The 19,450-nt window shown below is 36.4% G+C and overlaps 1 protein-coding gene across 4 annotated transcripts in view; it reads left to right on the forward strand.

The window, feature by feature from the left end:
• Positions 1–19,450, forward strand: part of CEP83 (centrosomal protein 83) — a 104,644-nt gene that overhangs the window by 39,025 nt on the left and 46,169 nt on the right. For 3 of the 4 annotated variants that reach the window (XM_066257742.1, XM_066257743.1, XM_066257741.1), the window contains 4 exons: positions 2,067–2,342; positions 2,786–2,936; positions 9,844–9,933; positions 12,388–12,519. In XM_066257742.1, the coding sequence (XP_066113839.1) occupies positions 2,067–2,342; positions 2,786–2,936; positions 9,844–9,933; positions 12,388–12,519 (649 nt within the window). The remainder of the gene's footprint in view (positions 1–2,066; positions 2,343–2,785; positions 2,937–9,843; positions 9,934–12,387; positions 12,520–19,450) is intronic. The other variant, XM_066257744.1, reaches the window with a different exon arrangement.

Consider the following 19,450-nt stretch of genomic DNA (forward strand, 5'->3'; position numbering starts at 1 on the left):
AGTTTTGCTAGTTACTAAAATTAACATATAGAAAAGTAATGAAATTGTAAACATCATCTTGGAACAGGAGAGAAATCCCTCTGGTTTGGGAAAATACATGTTTGCGTAGGAGCTAGAATTAGATATGAGGTAATGCTGGTTGTGATTGTGAAAGAGCCTGAAATTAGTGAAATTCTGAAAACGTCTAGTAGATTCTAGTACCAAAAGGGAAGATGATAAATAATTTTAACTTTATTTTATTTTACAAAAATGTTTATTTAGATCTTGCCCTGGCCAGATAGTTTGGTTGGTTAGAGTATTGTTCTGATGTGCAAAGGTTTCTGGTTCAATCCCTTGGCAGGGTGCATACAGAACAGGTGAATGTTTCTCTCTCTTTCTCTATCCCTTCCTCTCTCTCTAAAATAAATAAATATTTAAAAAAATTTTAATGTTTAAATCTTAGTGAATTTTATTTCCATGGGGACTTAACTACCATTTTAAAGTAGGAGTCAGTGAGAATATTTATTTTATTGTCAATTTAACTGTAACAAAGAAGATAAAGTATTCATTTTAGCTTGTAAATCCTATGTCTCTTTCCCTAGTAGTGGAACTAAAGAGTAGCTCTGGATTTTTCCAAGGTAGTTTAAGCTTTTAGCTAATTAAAATTAAAATTAAACCCTATAATGCCTTGTGGTGGTGTTATTAGAATCTACGAGATAGGTTTATTATATATTTTTATTTTAATGCTGAGGTCACCAGTTTGAAATCCTGGGCTTGCCTGGTTAAGACACAAAATGGGAGTTGATGCTTTCTGCTCCTCCCCCTTCTCTCTCCTTCTCTCTCCTTCTCTCTCTGTCTCTCTCTCTCTCTCTCCTCTCTCTAAACTGAATACCATTTAAAAATAAATAAAATAAAATATTTTTATTTTAAAATTAATTGGGATCAAAGAGCAGAATTGAAATTACATGTCAGTTTTTGCAAATGTGTTCTGTTGATGGAACAATGTTGTGGTTGTTGCTACAAACAGTGCACTCAGCATTTGTATGGCTCGGTCCTGGTGCACCTTTCACATAAGACGAGGGAGTATAGAGTATCCTTGAAAGACTTTTCCCCTCTATTAAAATATGATTTGACAGGAAACCAAAGCAACCCCAATTTTAGTTTAAAAGTCTTCTAATGTAATATGCAGACACCACATTAATTTATCAGAAATGGTGTATTTCAAGCAATTCTTAGTAATTTAGTGGTTAGTTTGCATAGGCTAAAGATTGTCTAGTAGGGAAAGGTGATTCATGGTAACCTTTACTGAAGGAGATGCTATTAGAAAAAACATATATATAGGTATATATAGATATATTTATATATCTGTGTATATATATATCGATATATATAATCGTTTTTAGAAAGATTAACTTAAAAGGGCTAGAATAGTTCTGATTAGATTATTTTTAATTACAATAAGAACACACTGTCACCATTTTTACTTTTTGATAAAGAGTTATGTCATAATCTGGTGTCAGTGTTTTGGGGAAGTAGGAGGTTATTTAGATTCCTGTTCTTAACCCACTGAATAACATGTAGGAGGTGATCAATATTTATGTATTGACTGATTTCTCCAATGAATCTGCAGCCTTACCATATGTAGTTCACCTTCTGTCAGATAAAAGACTCTTCTAGCATTAATCAGACACATAGTTACTGAAGGTCATTTTTGTGAAGACTGTGATTCTCCCCAGCCACTTACCAAGTCCCAAATGGCTTTTCCCCTGATTTCAGGATACAGAGTTTATACCCTTGAAGTTTAACCCAGTAGCTTCAGGAAGCATGGGGTTTGTGAATCTGGGAGTATATCAAACTACAAAAGTCAGTATTTCTAGTTAGGTTAATAATTGAAGCAAACTGTGTGTGGAAGTAAGGAAAATGTGTTATGGTATTATTCTACTTTATTTTCAAGTTTTGGTTTATGTACAGTTAAAAATGTGAAAGTCTGGTTTATTATAGAAATGATAAAAGAGAATAATAACATTAAAAATACATAACACTGAAGGAATTCATTGATTGTTAATTAAGTTTATTTCTCTGTGCAGATATAATTTAGTCTCCCAAGATCCTGTCTTAGCAAGAAGGAAGTGGAAAATAACCTTGGAAAGAAAACTAAAGACAATAAAGTCAGAACTAACTTACTTTTACATGGTTGTCAGCTTACTTACCAATATGGACACTGTTCCCACCATTTATCCTCCTGGTGGAGATAGTGGGCTGACAGGTTCTCACCCTGAGTTACACAAAATGTTAATTGAAGAGAGGTTGCGATGTGAACATCATAAAAGTAATTATCAGGCTTTGAAAGAAGAACACACAAGGTAAATTACATGCATTTGGTGGTGAAGGGTTTGATTTAAAAATTTTTTTTGAATGTTTGTTTGGAACATACAATATAATTTCTTTTTTTGCAGTATATACACATTTAAGACCTTTTTAATACAGCACATTTTTTGCTTTAAAAATACTTTATTCAGAATTAAGCATAATATCAAGTGGGTTATGAATTTATAAAAAGTCTTATTTTTAAAGAGATAAAATTAAATGTATCTGTGGGCTAAATTTTTTCCCCTCAAAGTAAAATTGCATTCATAAACTATGGTGTTAATAATTAAATGAAACTCTATAAAAGAAAAGATATTTGCAATTTTAATTGAATATAATAATTAGTTTTCTTCTGTAGTATTGGTTCATTTTATATAAAAAGTAATAGAGTTAGAAAGCAAAGGACACACTTAAAATTGATTTTTTTTTTTTAAATCAGGTTGCAGTTAGAGTACACAGAGTTACAAAATGAACTCAAGCACCTATTAAATGAAAAGGAAATTAACCAGGAAAAATTTCAGCTGTTGTGTGAAGAACTAAAAGAGGAATTATTACAGAAAACTAAAGAATTGGAAGATATGAAGCAGAAGGTAAGAAAATATATTTGAGAATTAATGTAAAAATGGTCAGATATTTAGTGGAAGGAAGTAAGTAGTTTGGTGATAAAATTTTCTTTCTTATAGTCTAGATTTTTGCTACATGTAGGGGTTAGCCATGAAACTGTTATTTTGTGTGAATTTGTATTTGTTTACCTATTCCTATTTAAATAATACTTCCTATTCAGATAATTGAAGGAAAGTCCAGTTTGAATTGATAAAAATTCAGAATTAAATATTTTTTGTAGTGCAGATATACTAGTGAGAAAAATGTTCAGCTTTTATATAGCTAAGAATATTTATTTAAAGCTATGTTGCTGAATATTTAATTTTATGTTGATAGGTCCCCCACCCCACTCTTTTAAATATGTTGTTGAACTATCTTATTTTATGTTGTTTCATATAAGAACTTTGCTGTTATTTTTACCTTTGTTCTGTGTATGCAGTGTTTTTTCACGTTGACTGCTCTTAAGGTTTTCTCTTTATTACCGATTTGAGTTATTTGATTGACATGCCATTGTACTTTTTTCATTTTTATGGTTGTTGGGGTTTATTGAGCTTCATGGGTCTGTGGGTTTATAGTTTTTTGTGAAGTTTTGAAAAATTTTGGACATCTTAAAATGTTTCTCTTGCCTCCTCTTTCATCTCCTTTGGGGATTTGTGTTAGGCCACTTAAATTTCTCCCATAGCTCACTGATGTTCTATTTATTTTTAATCTTTTTTTGTCTTCTTTCATTTTGGATAGTTTCTGTTGTCATGTCTTCAAGTTTACTGATCTTCTCTTCTGTGTTGCTTAATCTGCCATTAATTCCATACAGTGTATTTTTCATCTCAAATATTGTGATTTTTGTTGTTGTTTATTTTTTTCTTTTTGAGACAGAGAGAGACAGGGAGAGAAGGTGAGAAGCATCATCTAGTAATTGCTTTCACTTTAGTTGTGAATTTGATTGCTTCTTGTATATGCCTTGACCAGGGTGAGCCAATTTCCCCTTGCTCAAGCCAGCGACTTTGAGCTTTTCATGCCAGCAATCTTTGGGCACCAGCTGGCAAGCTTTGGGATTGTGTGGATGATTCCCCTGCTCAAACCAGCAATCCTTTACTGATGAGCCTGCACTCAGAGCCAGCAACCTTGGGGTTTAGAATGAGCAATCCCAGCATTCTGGGTGGACACTTTGTCTACTGTGCCACCACTGGTGAGGCATCAGATATTGTAGTTTTTATCTTGAAGTCTAATTTTGGTGTTTTCTTATCTTTCTTATCTCTGCTTAATCTGTTTAATCCTTTATCTGGCTTTTGAACATATGGGACTCAGTTATAATAACTATTTTAATGTCTTTGCTAATTCTGACATCTGTATCATGTCTGGGTTGGTTCTGGCTGGTTGATTTTCTTTTCCTATTTATTGTGGTAATTTTTTCCTATTTTTTCCATGCACGATAAATTCTAATTGGATGCTAGACATTGTACATTTTACTGTGCTGAGTGCTACATATGTTTATATTCTGATAAATATTCCTGAATTTTGTTATGGAACACAGTTACCTGGAAACAGTTTCATCTTTCTGGATCTTGCTTTTAAGATTTATTAAGTGGGAGCAGATTAGTGTTTAGTGCTCATTATTTCCTCCTGTCAAGACCCTTCTAAGTACTGTACTAATTCCTCTGTGAATTGAAGTCTTTTCAGTCTGGCTTTAGGAAAAGGAAATATTCATAGCTCTGTATGAATTGTGGGTAGTTGTGCCTCTAATCCTTTTAGGTGGCTCTTTTCCAGGCCTTAGATATTTCTCGTACATGTATGTGCTGATCAGTACTCTGTTAAGTGAGTTGAGAGGGCCGTTTTGCAGATCTTCATAACTTTCTTTCTGTGCCACCCTCCTCTCTGCTACCCTGTCTTGTACTAGCCATACTAGTCTTCCTGGATTCTCAGTTCCCACTCCTCATGTTAGCGAGTCCATTAGACTTTGCCTGTGTATCTCTTCCTGTGTCATGACTTGGAAGCTTTCACAAAGCTCACCTTTTTTTCTGTCTTTTAGGGATCTTTGTCACTTTATTATGTCCAGTGTCTTGAAAACTTGTTTTATTTTTGTTCATTCTTTTGTTTCAGGCAGGGAGTGGAAGCATTTTTCAGGATATAGAAGCACTTTTATTTTTAAGTTAACTTTCAATTATGGAAATATCAAACAAGCGGAAAAGTACAAAAGATTCTTGAATGGTGAATAACATTTTATTCAACATTGATGAGAAAAGGAATTGCTTCCTGGCTGAGGCCATTGTTTACCTAGAGTTTGCTCCTTTTCCCGTGTCTGAGTGGGTTTTCTTTGTGGACTGTTGTTTCCTGCCACATTCAGAAGATATACATGTGAGGTGAATTGGTGTGTCTTCATAGTCCCAGTCTGAGTGAGGGCATTGTGTGAGCGCGCCCTGCGAGGAGACGGCCTTCTGTCCAGGGTGGCTTTCTGCCTGGCGCCCTGCACTGCCAGGCTAGGCTTCAGCCAGCTGCAACCCTCAACTGTAATAAGCCAGTTGGAAAATTATTATTTTGTTTTTATACATCTGTTTTAAATGTATGTATAGCTCATGTTTATTTCATTGTTTAATATTAGAAGTGTTTTTGTTCTTTATTTAGAAGTTTGATGATGTTTTGTGACGAGAACTACGCTATGGGAACTTACCTTTTATTTATATTAACCTGTGGTAAAATTGGTTTTGTTATGTTGTTTTGCTTAGTTGCAGTTTCCAAGAACCTACTGAAGACATTAAATGAGTACTTCCTGTAGAGAGAGTATATGGTGTGATCCATCTCACATGCTTATTACCCAGCATCAGTGATTAAGGTCTCTGAGACACCCCTTCACTGTCAACTTTCTCCCTTAACCCCTATGGATTATTTTGAAGCAAATCATATTATTTTAACCCTAAATATTTTAGTATATATGAAGCTGAGGAGTTATGAGCTGTCAGAAAATATTAAAAAAAAAGTTTGTATGTTAGTTTGGACTAACAGCCACAAGGAGGAAATAGCATAGCACCCTGTTAATCATTATAGAAATAGCTTAGCCTAGGGCCTGTTAGATTCGGGGGAGAAAATAAATAACCCAGAGAGCAGAAATAATAATATCATACAATGCGAAAGAGTCACAAGACACATAGCTTCGACTCCTGCACATCAGGGTAACCTAGTAACATGCATTGTTAAGATGTTTTTCTGCCCGCAAAATGAATAACCAACTGAAACCAAGGGTCCTGATTTAATATGTGGCTTAGTCCTGTATTCATTTTTCGCAGCATGCCCTGTAAGCCTGAGCCCTCTCCCTTAGTAGTCATTAACTCCTTGCGGAAGTCAGAAACAATGACCACCTTAACTAAGGGTCACAAAATGCGGGTTTGTGTTAAGCTAAAGATAATATCATGGTTAAGCTGTGTATCAGCTCCTGAACCCCAAGTCCAGTGATTCCCCTGGCCACATCATCATGAGACCAGACCAAAAGACTAAGAAGCCTATTTCAAGACCTCGAATTATGATTTACTATCCTTACCTCAGTCTTGACTAATCACAAGACCAGGCGTGGCCAACAGTTTTTGTCCCTGGGCCAGATTAGAAAGAAAAGTGTTTTCACAGGCTGGACGAAATATTAAAATTAAAAAAATGTAAATACAAAAACAATTCGTTTAAGTAAACAAAATTTTATTATGTAATTTGTTTATGAATAAATGTGAGTGAAAACAATATTATTTTAATAAAAATATAATTACATACCGTATGAATATCCAAACTGTATTGCAGTCAATCGAAATAATATTTAATTAATAGAATGAACTTGAAGGGGTTATATCGCAAATAAAACAATTATTTCATTTTATAAACAGCCTGGACACGTTTTCAGTTATCAACTGCAGCTATTGTATATGCTACAATGCCACTTGATTCAGCACACTTGACCACAAAAATAACGGATTGTTTGACTTTGGGTGCACACTGGCAAACTCCACCTAAAAGACTATGGGTTTCACATTGCCACTAAATGTCAAACAGTTCATATCGAGTACAGATGAGTACAAAAGTTGTAAATCTTTATAATGGAATTAAAAAAAAAAAAAGTACTGCAAATTCATTCGACCAATTATTGGAAGTTAACTCTAGATTAGTCACACGTGGAATTCTTTTCTGCGTATCATTATCTTCTTAAATATCTCAATTTCCAATAATCAAAGATGCTTCTGTTTCTGAGTAGCTGAGATTTTAAAGTAGCAGAGAATATTAAAAATGTAATCGCAGGCCGCATAAACTCATTGTGCAGGCCGGATCCAGCCCGCGGGCTGTATGTTGGCCGTGCCTGACCAAGACCAGTGCCCTCAAGCCCTTACTCATGATGACTTGTGATTTTTGCTTTATAACACTCTGTCTAATCCATTAAGGATTTTGGGATTTTGATAGTTTCTCATTCTCCTGGGTGGTGCTAATAGCCAATCTCTCTTCACTACAATTCTTGACATTTAGTGTTTGGCTCTACTAGTGCTGGATAGATTGAACTCTTTCTATTTGGTAACATTTATCTCTATTATATACAAAGCAATCCCTCTTTTAATTGCCACAGTAGCATTACCATAGCTAAAAGTACTTAAGGAATAATCTTTCTTAATATTATATCTTTGTTCAGATTTCCTGCAGTTTTGCTTTGCGTGTTTATTTTTAAAATTGGTTTGTTTGAAACAGGACTGAAAAGTTTACTGGCCCTGGCCAGTTGACTTGGTGGTAGGGTGTTGACCCAGCTTGTGGAAGTCCCCGGTTCGATTCCTAGTCAAGGCACACAGGAGGAACAACAATCTGCTTCTCCTTCCCTCCCCCTTCTCTCTCTCTTTCCTTCCTACATTTGATTCAAGTGTGTTGACCCTGGGAGCTGAGGATGACTCCATGCAGCTTCTATCTCAGGCGCTAAAAATAGTTTGATTGCAAACTTGGGCCCCAGAGGGGCAGAGCATCAGCCCCAAACAGGTTGCTAGGGTAGATCCTGGTCCGGATGCATGTGGGAGTCTATCTCCTCTCCTCTCACTTAAATAATAATAATTAAAAAGTTCACTTATTAATCTTATTTTTCAATTACCACTGCTCCTCAGTTTGGACTCTTAATAGTATCATCAGGATTTCTTGACATCATAAACCAGATTTTAACAAAAGCTTTCCGTCTGGTTTCTCAGTTCTGTGCTTCTCCTCCTAAAGCTACCAATTCTCAAAACCTTTGATTCATCTTCTTCCTAAAATATGTATATGTATGGTGATTCCATTCTTAAGCTTAAAAATCTTCCATGAATAAGCAAGGTACAAAAGTGTTTAGTATGCTTTTTTTATGTAAAATTTATAAGTGGTGTTTTTGCTTAAATATCTACAGATGTTTTAAGAAGGCTGCGTAAGAAATTGTGAACAGTTTTTGCTTCCTAAGAGGGAAATATGACTGAAGTGTGAAGAGGATATCATTTTTTTTATATTTTATTTTGTTTGAATTATTTCTTTCTTTCTTTATATTTATTAATTTTAAATAAAAACATTTTTTTAAAAGTAAATTCTTTTGAAGACTGAGTAAATTATAATAGCATGAACCTGATATTCAGGAACCTTCCACTTTGTGGCCTCCTCCTCTTTTTCATTTGTTGCCAGCCAGGTCCAGTGTCAATGCACAGGGACCCAGGATTCTAAACTTCCTGTGGTGCTTAGTGTGTCCTACCCAAAATGCTTTAGGTTACTTTTGAGGATCGTTTTTCTCCCCAGGGAATTTAAAATTTTATCCATTCTTTGGATTTGGGTTTTATCTAAGCTTTAGTTTGCCTATTCCTTTGACGAACCATTCTTTCTCCCCTTAATACCTTTTCTATCTGTCTTTACCTGTCTGGTAGGCCTATATTGCCTGTTTTAAAAAGCTATTTGTATGTATACGTTATTTTTCACAAGAGAGTTTGGCCTTATGGGAGAGACATGCTTGCTGTGAATTTTTGTGATCTTTAAAAAGTTACTCTGTGTGTGCTTCAATTTTGCAAGAAGGGGATGATAATGTATCTCTATTGTGGATTGTTATAAGGATTAAAGAGTGTAAGATATTTAAAGCAGTATGTTATGTAGATAATAGTATGTTGCACAATGCTTTATATGTAGTAGGCATTCAGTAAAATGTTTGGAAGTTTGTAAATTGATGAATAAATGAATGAATTAAACTGAATAGTAGTTTTAGTTTTCAGAAGTGAATATAAAAGAAAACTAGTGTTTAAAACTTTTTTTTATTTTTACAACCAATATTTGTTTATTCAAGAAATAATAATCGAGTGGTTCCTGGAGCCAGGCAAGTAGTGCTAGGTGTTGGGAACTCCATGGTGAGTCAAGACTGTGTGTGCCCTTTAAGGAGCTTATTAAAATATTTACTATTTCAAAGATGGGTTTTATAAAGGAATATAAAACAGAGAGAAGCCTAAATTAAATTAGTTTTGGCAATCAGTGTGAAAATCAGCCTTTTCTGATGGAAAACAAGTTTGAAGAATTCTCTGTGATGTACCAAATTATTGTACCTTTATTTTGCTAGCTTTAGAAAATAGAGACTCTCACCTGTTGTATCCAACATGATAATGTTAGCTGCCAACATAATTATCTCCAACAATCACAATGATAAAATAGTGACTGTCTTTATCTCGTGTTAATAGAATTTTTACATTTCAGAGAGCCTGAAATTGAGTTTCTTAAATTATCGTTTCAAATGATGGTTCTTCTGTATATATAGTAAAATTAGGTATATTGTAAAATTTCTATGAATTACATTTTATTGTCATAATTAGGAGAGAGTCTTTGAAATTTGGCAAATTCTTGATTTAATTTTTGTGATTTCATATTTAGAATTGTTTGTATTTCTCTACATACTAGGTAACTCCACAAAACTTGGAATTGTTAAGAGCCCAAATACAACAAGAATTAGAAACTCCAATGAGAGAGCGTTTTAGGAGTCTGGATGAAGTAAGTAATTTATGCAGAAAGAACTATACATTTATCTTCATGTGACTGTGGAAAGCTTGATGAAAAGCATCATTGCCCTGCCCAAAAGCCCTGCACTAGCTTCCCTTACTCAGAACCCTTACAGTAGTAGTCTTTCAGGCTACACAGGCTGAGACCCTACCTCTGATTTCCTTTTCTCCATCTATGTCTCCTCTTTGAGGTTTCTTTTCTTTTTTTTTTTTTTTTCACTTTTCCAAAGCTGGAAACGGGGAGACAGTCAGACATACTCCCGCATGCGCCCGACGGGGATCCACCCGGTATGCCCACCAGGGGGCGATGCTTCACCCAACTTGGGGTGTCGCTCTGCCGCAATCAGAGCCATTCTAGCGCCTGAGGCAGAGGCCATAGAGCCATCCTCAGTGCCTGGGCAAACTTTGCTCCAGTGGAGCCTTGGCTGCGGGAGGGGAAGAGAGAGACAGAGAGGAAGGAAGGGGGAGGGGTGGAGAAGCAGATGGGTGCTTCTCCTGTGTGCCCTGGCCAGGAATCGAACCCGGGATCCCTGCACGCCAGGCCGATGCTCTACCACTGAGCCAACCGGCCAGGGCCTCTTTGAGGTTTCTTTGGCGTTCAGAAATGGTGCAGTTCAAGAGTCTTTGCTCTAGCTCTTGCTTTTGTCTTGAACATTCTCCTTTCAGATATCTCTTGGCCAACTTCTCAACATCCCTTTCTCAATGAGGCCTCTTTTGACCAGCTTCTTCCCTCAATATTGCAGCTTGCGTTTTCCATCACTCTTTAGACCTTTGCATCTCCATTTACCCTGCTTTACATTCTTATTTCTCTAGTTCTTACTGTCTTCTGATATGCTGTGTAATATTCATTGCATTTATATTTTTATATTCTATTTTACTTCTTCTAGGAATGTAAGTTGCATGAGAAGAGGAACCTTATCTGTTTTGCTCACTGTTACATTCCAACTTCCTAGAACAGTTCCTAGCATACAATAGGTACTCAATTAATATTTGTTGAAAGAATGAATTTCATGAAACCTCAGAAAAGTAAAAATTTGGTACAATTTTCCTTCAGATTGAGATTAGTCTCCTTATATGAAACCTTGGTGTAATATGACTAAATATTTAATAAAGGGGGCAGAAAAGATAGATATTAAGTATATTAGGTACTGTACTAGACATTTTATGCTGCCTTACTTTATAAATATACTGGGCCTTAAACATACAAATGAATATAGTCCCTTCAAAATGGACCCCTTTGGGAAGTTGTTTGTCTAGTGATGTTGCCATTGCACAAAAACAACTGTGGATCCTGTTTTATAAATGACTTACTGCCTTGATAACGTCCTTTTTGAATATTCTCCTAATGGATAATCAAAGCATTATGATACAGAAGTAGGTTTAATTTTTGGATATAAATAAAATCACTTAGACCTCAGGTAGGTGATCAAGTTAAGTAAAAACATTTTTTTAAAATATCAACAAACTCTGTCTTAATAAAATCACAAAACACATTTCCTTGGTTTGTAAACTGGCTTAGAAGAGGTCTTTCAACTGAAGATTTCCAGGGAACTGAGTATTTTAGGAGGCCTCTTTATTAATTTTTTTGTATATGTTGAAATCATGGCTCCTTCATCTTTCTGTTCTAGTTGTTACTGAGATTCAGAATGCCAGCAACTTTCGTAGTGGTAGGAAGTGGAGTTGGAGTAGTGAATGTGTTCCTGGTTAGTTAAGAGAGTTGGTGTTTCATATATTCTTTTTTTTTGTAGTTTTCTGAAGCTGGAAATGGGGAGAGACAGTCAGACAGACTCCCGCACGTGCCTGACCGGGATCCACCCGGCACGCCCACCAGGGGCGACGCTCTGCCCCTCCGGGGCGTCGCTCTGCTGCGACCAGAGCCACTCTAGCGCCTGGGGCAGAGGCCAAGGAGCCATCCCCAGCGCCCGGGCCATCTTTGCTCCAATGGAGCCTTGGCTGCGGGAGGGGAAGAGAGAGACAGAGAGGAAGGGGGGGTGTGGAGAAGCAAATGGATGCTCCTCCTATGTGCCCTGGCCGGGAATCGAACCCGGGTCCCCCGCACACCAGGCCGACGCTCTACCGCTGAGCCAACCGGCCAGGGCCTAATCCAGTTATATTTTAAAGGGTGTTTTTTTCTCAAATATTATTTAAGTTCAGAGGTCAAGACTTTTGAAATGCTATACATTTTTATTATGAGAATGGGTGAGGAAATAAAGTTAACTGAATGGTAGTTGGTTTTATTGGTACCTTCTCAGGAGTGTACTCATGCTGTATATAGCAGACTTTTCCAAGGTTTACTTACTTATACTTCTGTGTAGCTTATTTTTTTTACTTTTAGAATTGCTGTGACTGTAATGGAATGTAAAATTATATTTGCAAAAGTTTTTTGGAGTAAATAACAAATTTCATTTATAAATTTGTGATAAATTGCAGTCTCCTTTTAATTTAGGAAGTTGAGAAGTATAGAGCTGAATATAATAAGCTTCGCTATGAACATACATTTCTCAAATCAGAATTTGAACTCCAGAAAAACGAATTTGCATGTATTTCAAAAGAAGAAAAACTAAAATATGAATCAGAGGTGAGTGATTGATTATACTAGTTTAGTCGTTATCTTTCTAGTCAATAAAATTTTATGATTATGTATTTTTTTGTAAATCCCAAGTTAGAGTTGATTACATAATTAGTTTTATTAATTAATGGTGAAGTATTTGTTATGATTTTCATGTACTCTGTAGCAATATTTTTCTTGTGAGTGTCCTTTTTTTGGCTGTTAGATTTTTCTCTTACTTGCCTTCTTTATTTTGTTCCAATCAATGGTGCTAGCCAGTCTCTTCTCCCATAGCCACAGAGAAAGACTTCTCTTTTTGCAGATATAGTTTGTGTGATTCCTTATTTAGCAATGTCTTTGTCTCCTTGGAACCGTACTACATACATCTGGGAAAGTTCTGGCGGTCAGCCCATGCACTTTGTTCCCACTGATGGAAAAAAGGGTTTAAACCTTAGGTTGTGCCCATCACCATCAAGAAGTGTATTTTGTTCTTTGACATTTGCAACAGCAGCATCCTCTCTCTGCTGCCTACAGCTTGCACTCCGACTCTCTCTCTTTTGCTTTTGTCAGCCTCTCTAATCATTTTGTGGTTTGTCTCCTAATATTTCCAAATGAATTAAAAAGAATATATGGAAGAATTTATCTTTATCTTATGAAAAAGATAATGTCATGATTTCTCAATGCAATTGGTTGTAAGTACACATTAAGTCTGGGACTTTATATAGATGAAATTCTGAAGTTGATATAGTTGCTATTTAAAAGTCATGCTATTGTGTTTTCATTATGTTATTAGGACTCTATATTTTATATTATTCTGCAAATGGTAATGAAGAGCAATACAAAGCAGGTACAGGTCATTATACTGATAGACTGAATGAATGACAAAGCAAGAGTCATTTAGTGGTCAAATATTGAGATCTGGAGAGTGGGTCACTGAGCACTACAAGAATGATAATACGTCATGACAGGTTCCTAAGATTATTCCATCACATTCTCCAAACTGACTGAGCTCTATGTTAGCATTTATGGGGCAGGTGAGAAGGTAAATTTTTTGTAGCAAAAAGGAGAACTTTTCTGTTTTTTTGTTATCACATGCTTTTATAGCACTGGTAGCACAAAACTGATATTGCAGCTCTAATTTGGTCCTTATCCCAACATATATGTCAGCAGATGTCATGGAACATCTCACAGCACTGGTTTTTTTGTTCTGATAGGTTCTGAAGTTCTATCCAGAGTGCTGCTTTAGGCCCAGGTGGTTCTGTTATGTAAATATTCCAAGTTCTCTGACTTTTACCCTTCTGATATTAACTTTGAACTATATCATAATGGGAAAAAGTCTGACAAATTAAAATTAAATTACTTCACAATATAGATGTATTTTGGCAACCTTTTTCAAGGGTTTTGTGAAATTTTGTTAATTAAAATTAAACTGTGAATACAGTGTAGAATATCTCAATAACCAAGCTTTTTAACATGTATGATTTTAAATGTTGTAAATGTTTGTTTAGTGTGCATCAGTAAAATGTTTAGTGTGTTCATCTGTAAAATGGTGTTAACAATAGTACCTATCACATGAACTTGTGAGGATTTAATAAATTAATATATATGTAAAGTGTTTAGACAAGCACCAAGCACATAGTAAGCATTTTATAATGCTAGATATTATTATTATTTAGTATTACATGTTTTCAAACTTCTTGAGTATATGATCCTGTTATTTATTTTAGCATGTTACAGTTTTCAGTGTCAGATCTGCATTTAGATATTCTAAAAGTTTGGGGGCATCTCTTACTGTAGTGTCTGCATTCTGCACATTCATTGTACCTTGGCATTCTGAGTGCTCTACTTTTCAGGTGCTGTCTGCTTGGGCTTCTTTATTAGTCACAGTTACTTGTCTTATGCTACCTCATGGCCAAGGTAACTCTCAGGGCCTGAAAAAGGTGTATGTTGTTATTTCTATTTTCTTGTTAAGTCTGAGTAGAATTCTTTTTAAGACATTGAGTGAAGGAAATGAGATGGTAACTTCTGAAAACAGATTAAAATATTAACTTTAAATCTGAGTAAATTGTTACTTTATTGTGTAAATAAAAAAATTTATTCCATAATTAATATAGAAAAATTCAATTCTAGAATATATGGAGAAAAGGGGAAACAGAATAGCAGGAATGTATAAAAAAGTAAACTAAATTGATTTTAAAAGTAAAATCTGGGACTTGACTCTCCATGTGTAGAATGTTTACTACTATATAATGCCCAATACATAGTAAATGCTCCAAAAAATACTATTACTTTAGTATCTGACAGCATTAATCATAATACTAATTATAATAAATATCTATATGGAGAGGATGATAAAACTCTGATGAATGAAATCAAAGAAGAGCTAAATAAGTGGAGTGATATTTAATGTTCATGGATAGAATAATGTCAAGATGTCTGTTTTTCTCCACTTAATCTATAGATTCAGTATAATCCCAGTTAAAATCCCAGAAATAAGTAGAGGTATCCTCAGGTACTTATGGGAATATAATAAAAGATTTAAGATTTTTTTTCTTGAAAGTAAAAGATAAAGAGGGCAGTGTTGAAAATATACTTGAAGAAATAAAGGCTGAACCCCACCTCCGACTTTGGTAGACACACCATACAGATTCAAGAAGGTGAGTGAGTTTTAGGTAGGATAAAACCAACAGAATTCACACTGAGACATCAAACTTGTAAAAACTATAGGGAAAACATACTAAAAGCAACAAGAGAAAAGTGATGCCTTATTTACACAGAGAAAACAATTCCCTGACATTTCTCATCAGGAGGCATAAAGCCTGGAGGGACATGTGACAACATTAGCAAGTTCTGATGGAAAGAAGTATCAGTTTATAATTCTATATCCAGAAAAAATATCCTTCAGGAATGAAGGGTAAATCAAGATATTCTAACAAGGAGAACTAAGAGACTTATCCAAAAGAATGTCTAAGTGAAATTCTCTAAACAGAAAGAAAACAATGAAAAAAGGAACTTTACAACATCCAGAAGGATAAAAGAGCATAGCAAGCAAAACTGTGGGTAAATACAACAGACTTTCCTGAGTGATATTTCTAAATTCTATTTGATTATAGAAGCAGAAATTATACCACGCCTGATGTGGTTTGAAATGTGTATAGAGGAAATCATTAAGACAGTATATTATGCGCAAGGGCAAAGCGATATAAAGGGAGGTACAGTTTCTATACACAGCACTTGAACTAGGACAGTGAACCCAGCAGACTATGGTAAGTTATGTATATATAATGTAGTACCTATAGCAACAACTAAGAAACCTACACAAAAAGATATCCAGAACATTATAGATAAATCAAAATGGAATCTTAAAAAATGTTTAAGTAACCCTGGGAAGGCAGGACAAAGAAAACAAAGTTAAAATTGAAAAGTAAAACTTAAGCTATAACATATTAATAGTCATAATAAATATAAATTGTTTAAATAAACCAATTAAAAGACAGATTTATGGAGTTTATTTTAAAAATAAAAGACCCAACTATATGCCATGTCTAAGAACCTTCAACTATAACAATATATGTAGGTAGTAAATGAATAGAAAAGGATATATCATGCACACATTAAAAGAAACAGGAATGGCCTGACCAGGTGGTGGCGCAGTAGATGGAGCATTGGACTGGGAAGCGGAGGACCCAGGTTTGAAACCCTGAGATCACTGGCTTGAGCACAGCCTCATCTGGCTTGAGCATGGGCTCACCACCTTGAGCATGGAATCATAGACATGACTCCATAGTTGCTGGCTTGAAGTCCAAGGTTGCTGGTTTAAGCAAGGGGTCACTCTGCTGTAGCCCCCCCAACCCCCATCAAGGCACATATGAGAAATCAATCAATGAACAACTAAGGAGCTGCAACAAAGAATTGATGCTTCTCATCTCTCTCCCTTCCTGCCTGTCTGTCCCTATCAGTCCCTCTCTCTGTCACACACACACACACACACACACACACACACACACACAAAATAAATAAATTGACTCAAATAAAACTGAAAATGCAACATACTAAAATACTTTGGATAGCCCTGGCCGGTTGGCTCAGCAGTAGAGTGTCGGCCTAGCGTGCGGAGGACCCGGGTTCCATTCCCGGCCAGGGCACACAGGAGAAGCGCCCATTTGCTTCTCCACCCCTCCGCCGCGCTTTCCTCTCTGTCTCTCTCTTCCCCTCCCGCAGCCAAGGCTCCATTGGAGCAAAGATGGCCCGGGCGCTGGGGATGGCTCTGTGGCCTCTGCCTCAGGCGCTAGAGTGGCTCTGGTCGCAACATGGCGACGCCCAGGATGGGCAGAGCATCGCCCCCTGGTGGGCAGAGCGTCGCCCCTGGTGGGCGTGCTGGGTGGATCCCGGTCGGGCGCATGCGGGAGTCTGTCTGACTGTCTCTCCCTGTTTCCAGCTTCAGAAAAATGAAAGAAAAAAAAAATACTTTGGATAGAGCTGAAGTAGTGCTGAGAGAAAAAATTATAGCACTGAATGTATTTATTAGAAATGAATTAAAGTATCATCATGGCCAGATACCTCAGTTGTTTAACATCGTCTCAAAGTGCAGAGAGGTTGCCTGTTCGATCCCCAGTCACACACAAGAACAGATTGATGTTACTGTCTCTTGCTCTCCCTTCCTCTCTCTCTAAAGTCAATAAATATTAAAAAGAGAGAGAAGTATCAAATCAATAATCTAAGCTCCCACTTTAAGAACCTAGAAAGAGAAGATCAACATAAACTCAAAGCAAGCAGAGAGAAGGAAATAAAAAAGGTAAAAGCAGAAATGAATGAAGTTGAAAGCAAAAAACAGTAGAGAAAATCAGTGCAATAGCTGTTTCTTTGAGATTAATAAATTGACAAACCTTTAGCTAAATTGACAAAAAAAGAGAAGACACAAATTACCTATATCAGCAATGAAACAGGATATCAAAAGGGTAATAAGGTAATGTAATTAGCTTATATAGAGATGAATAATTCCAAATAAATTCAACAAATAGTCACCTGCTACCACAACTCTGCTCATATGAAATAGGTAATTTGAATATATGTATATGTATTTTTTAAAATTAAATTTAATGGGGTGACATTGATAAATCAGGGTACATATGTTCAGAGAAAACATCTCTAGGTTTTTTGACATTTGATTATACTGCATTCCCATCACCCAAAGTCCAGTTGTCTTCCGTCACCTTTTAACTGGTTTTCTTTGTGCCCCTCCCCTCCCCCATATGTATAAATATTAAGAAAACTAAATTTGTAAGTTAAAAATCCCCTGACAGCTGTCAATGGGCAAGGGAATTGGGGGCTGGGTGTAAAAGGTGAAAGAATTAAGTAAATAAAAAACAAAAGCTCATAGACACAACAGTGCGGTGATTACAGGAGAGAAAGGAGAGTGGGAGGGTAGAAGAAGGTAAATTGGGGATAATTGGTGATGGAAGGAGACAACATGGGGTGGTGAACATGCAGTGCACTGTACATATGAAATGTACACCTGAAACCTATGTAATTTTATTAACCAATGTCACCTCAATAAAGTCAATAAAAAAAGTTCCCCTAAAGAATGATTGCACTGGAGAATTCTACCGAGTGGTTTAAAAAAAAAGAAAGAAAGGAAAGCCAATTCCGCACAATGTCTTCCAGAAAGTGGAGGGGGGGGGGGTGTTACCAGTGGTGGGAACTAGGTGGAGGGTACACAGGATCTCTCTATATTATTCCTTAAACTTGCATGTAAACCTGCCACTATCTAAAAATAAGTTAGTTTAAAAAAAAAAAAGTAACCAAAGGAAAAAGACATTTTGTACAGAACAAAGATAAGAATGACAACAGACTTCTTTTTGGAAATAGTATAACTCCAAAGATAGTAAAGCATTATCTTTAAAACTCTGAAAGGAGGCCCTGGCTGGTTGGCTCAGCGGTAGAGCATTGGCCCGGTGTGTGGAAGTCCTGGGTTCGATTCCCAGCCAGGGCACACAGGAGAAGCGCCTATCTGCTTCTCTACCCTTCCCCCTCTCCCTCCTCTCTGTCTCTCTCTTCCCCTCTTGAAGCCAAGGCTCCATTGGAGCAAAGTTGGCCCCAGCACTGAGGATGGCTCCATGGCCTCTGCCTCAGGCACTAGAATGGCTCTGGTTGCAACAGAGCAAGACCTCAGAGGGGCGAAGCATCGCCCCCTGGTGGGCATGCTGGGTGGGTCCCAGTCAGTGCATGCGGGAATCTGTCTGCCTCCCCCTACTTCTCACTTCGGAAAAATACAAAATAAAATCTGAAAGAATAAAAAATTTAGTCCACTTGATTTCAGAGCCTGTACACGTAACCTTTTCTCTGTGCTGCATCATGTAATAATGAAAACCGATGGAGCAATTAGATATATGACCTTTCATTTTGGGTGCACTGGAGAATTAGGGTGGTGCTACCATCCACTGAAAAGATCAATAATTATTTCTAGTTCCTGATCTGTTTCTGTTCAATTTTCTTTAACAATTTTTTAAAAGTGAAGTTGGTTAATACATCATCTTTCCTGTCAAGTATGCTTTTATATTGTCGAGGAGAATAAAATAAGCATGGAGGTAACTAATACAGTCAGATTTGGATAAATGTCATAAAAGAAATTCAAACAAAACCTTTTGTAAGTTTGGAGAAAAGATTGAAAGTACAGCAAACTGAGGATATCAAGGAAGATGTCGCGTGAATCTGATTGAGAGTTAAGAAAAAGGGAAGAGCTGTGGATATGCCCAAGATCTGTGCCCAGATGACTGGGACAGCTTTGGTGTCAGCCGTGATTGAATATAAACTTTCTTAGCAGAGGTTTTGTGTTTATTTGCTTGTCTGCTTGGTTCTCTATCCTTACTGCCTAGAAGATGCCAGGTACATAGAAGTACTCAAATATTTGTTGCATGACAATAAATGAATAGAGAAGAGGACAGTGATCACCAGTTTTGGT

Source organism: Saccopteryx bilineata, chromosome 2, assembly GCF_036850765.1.
Source record: "Saccopteryx bilineata isolate mSacBil1 chromosome 2, mSacBil1_pri_phased_curated, whole genome shotgun sequence".
NCBI classification, from domain to species: Eukaryota; Metazoa; Chordata; class Mammalia; order Chiroptera; family Emballonuridae; genus Saccopteryx; species Saccopteryx bilineata.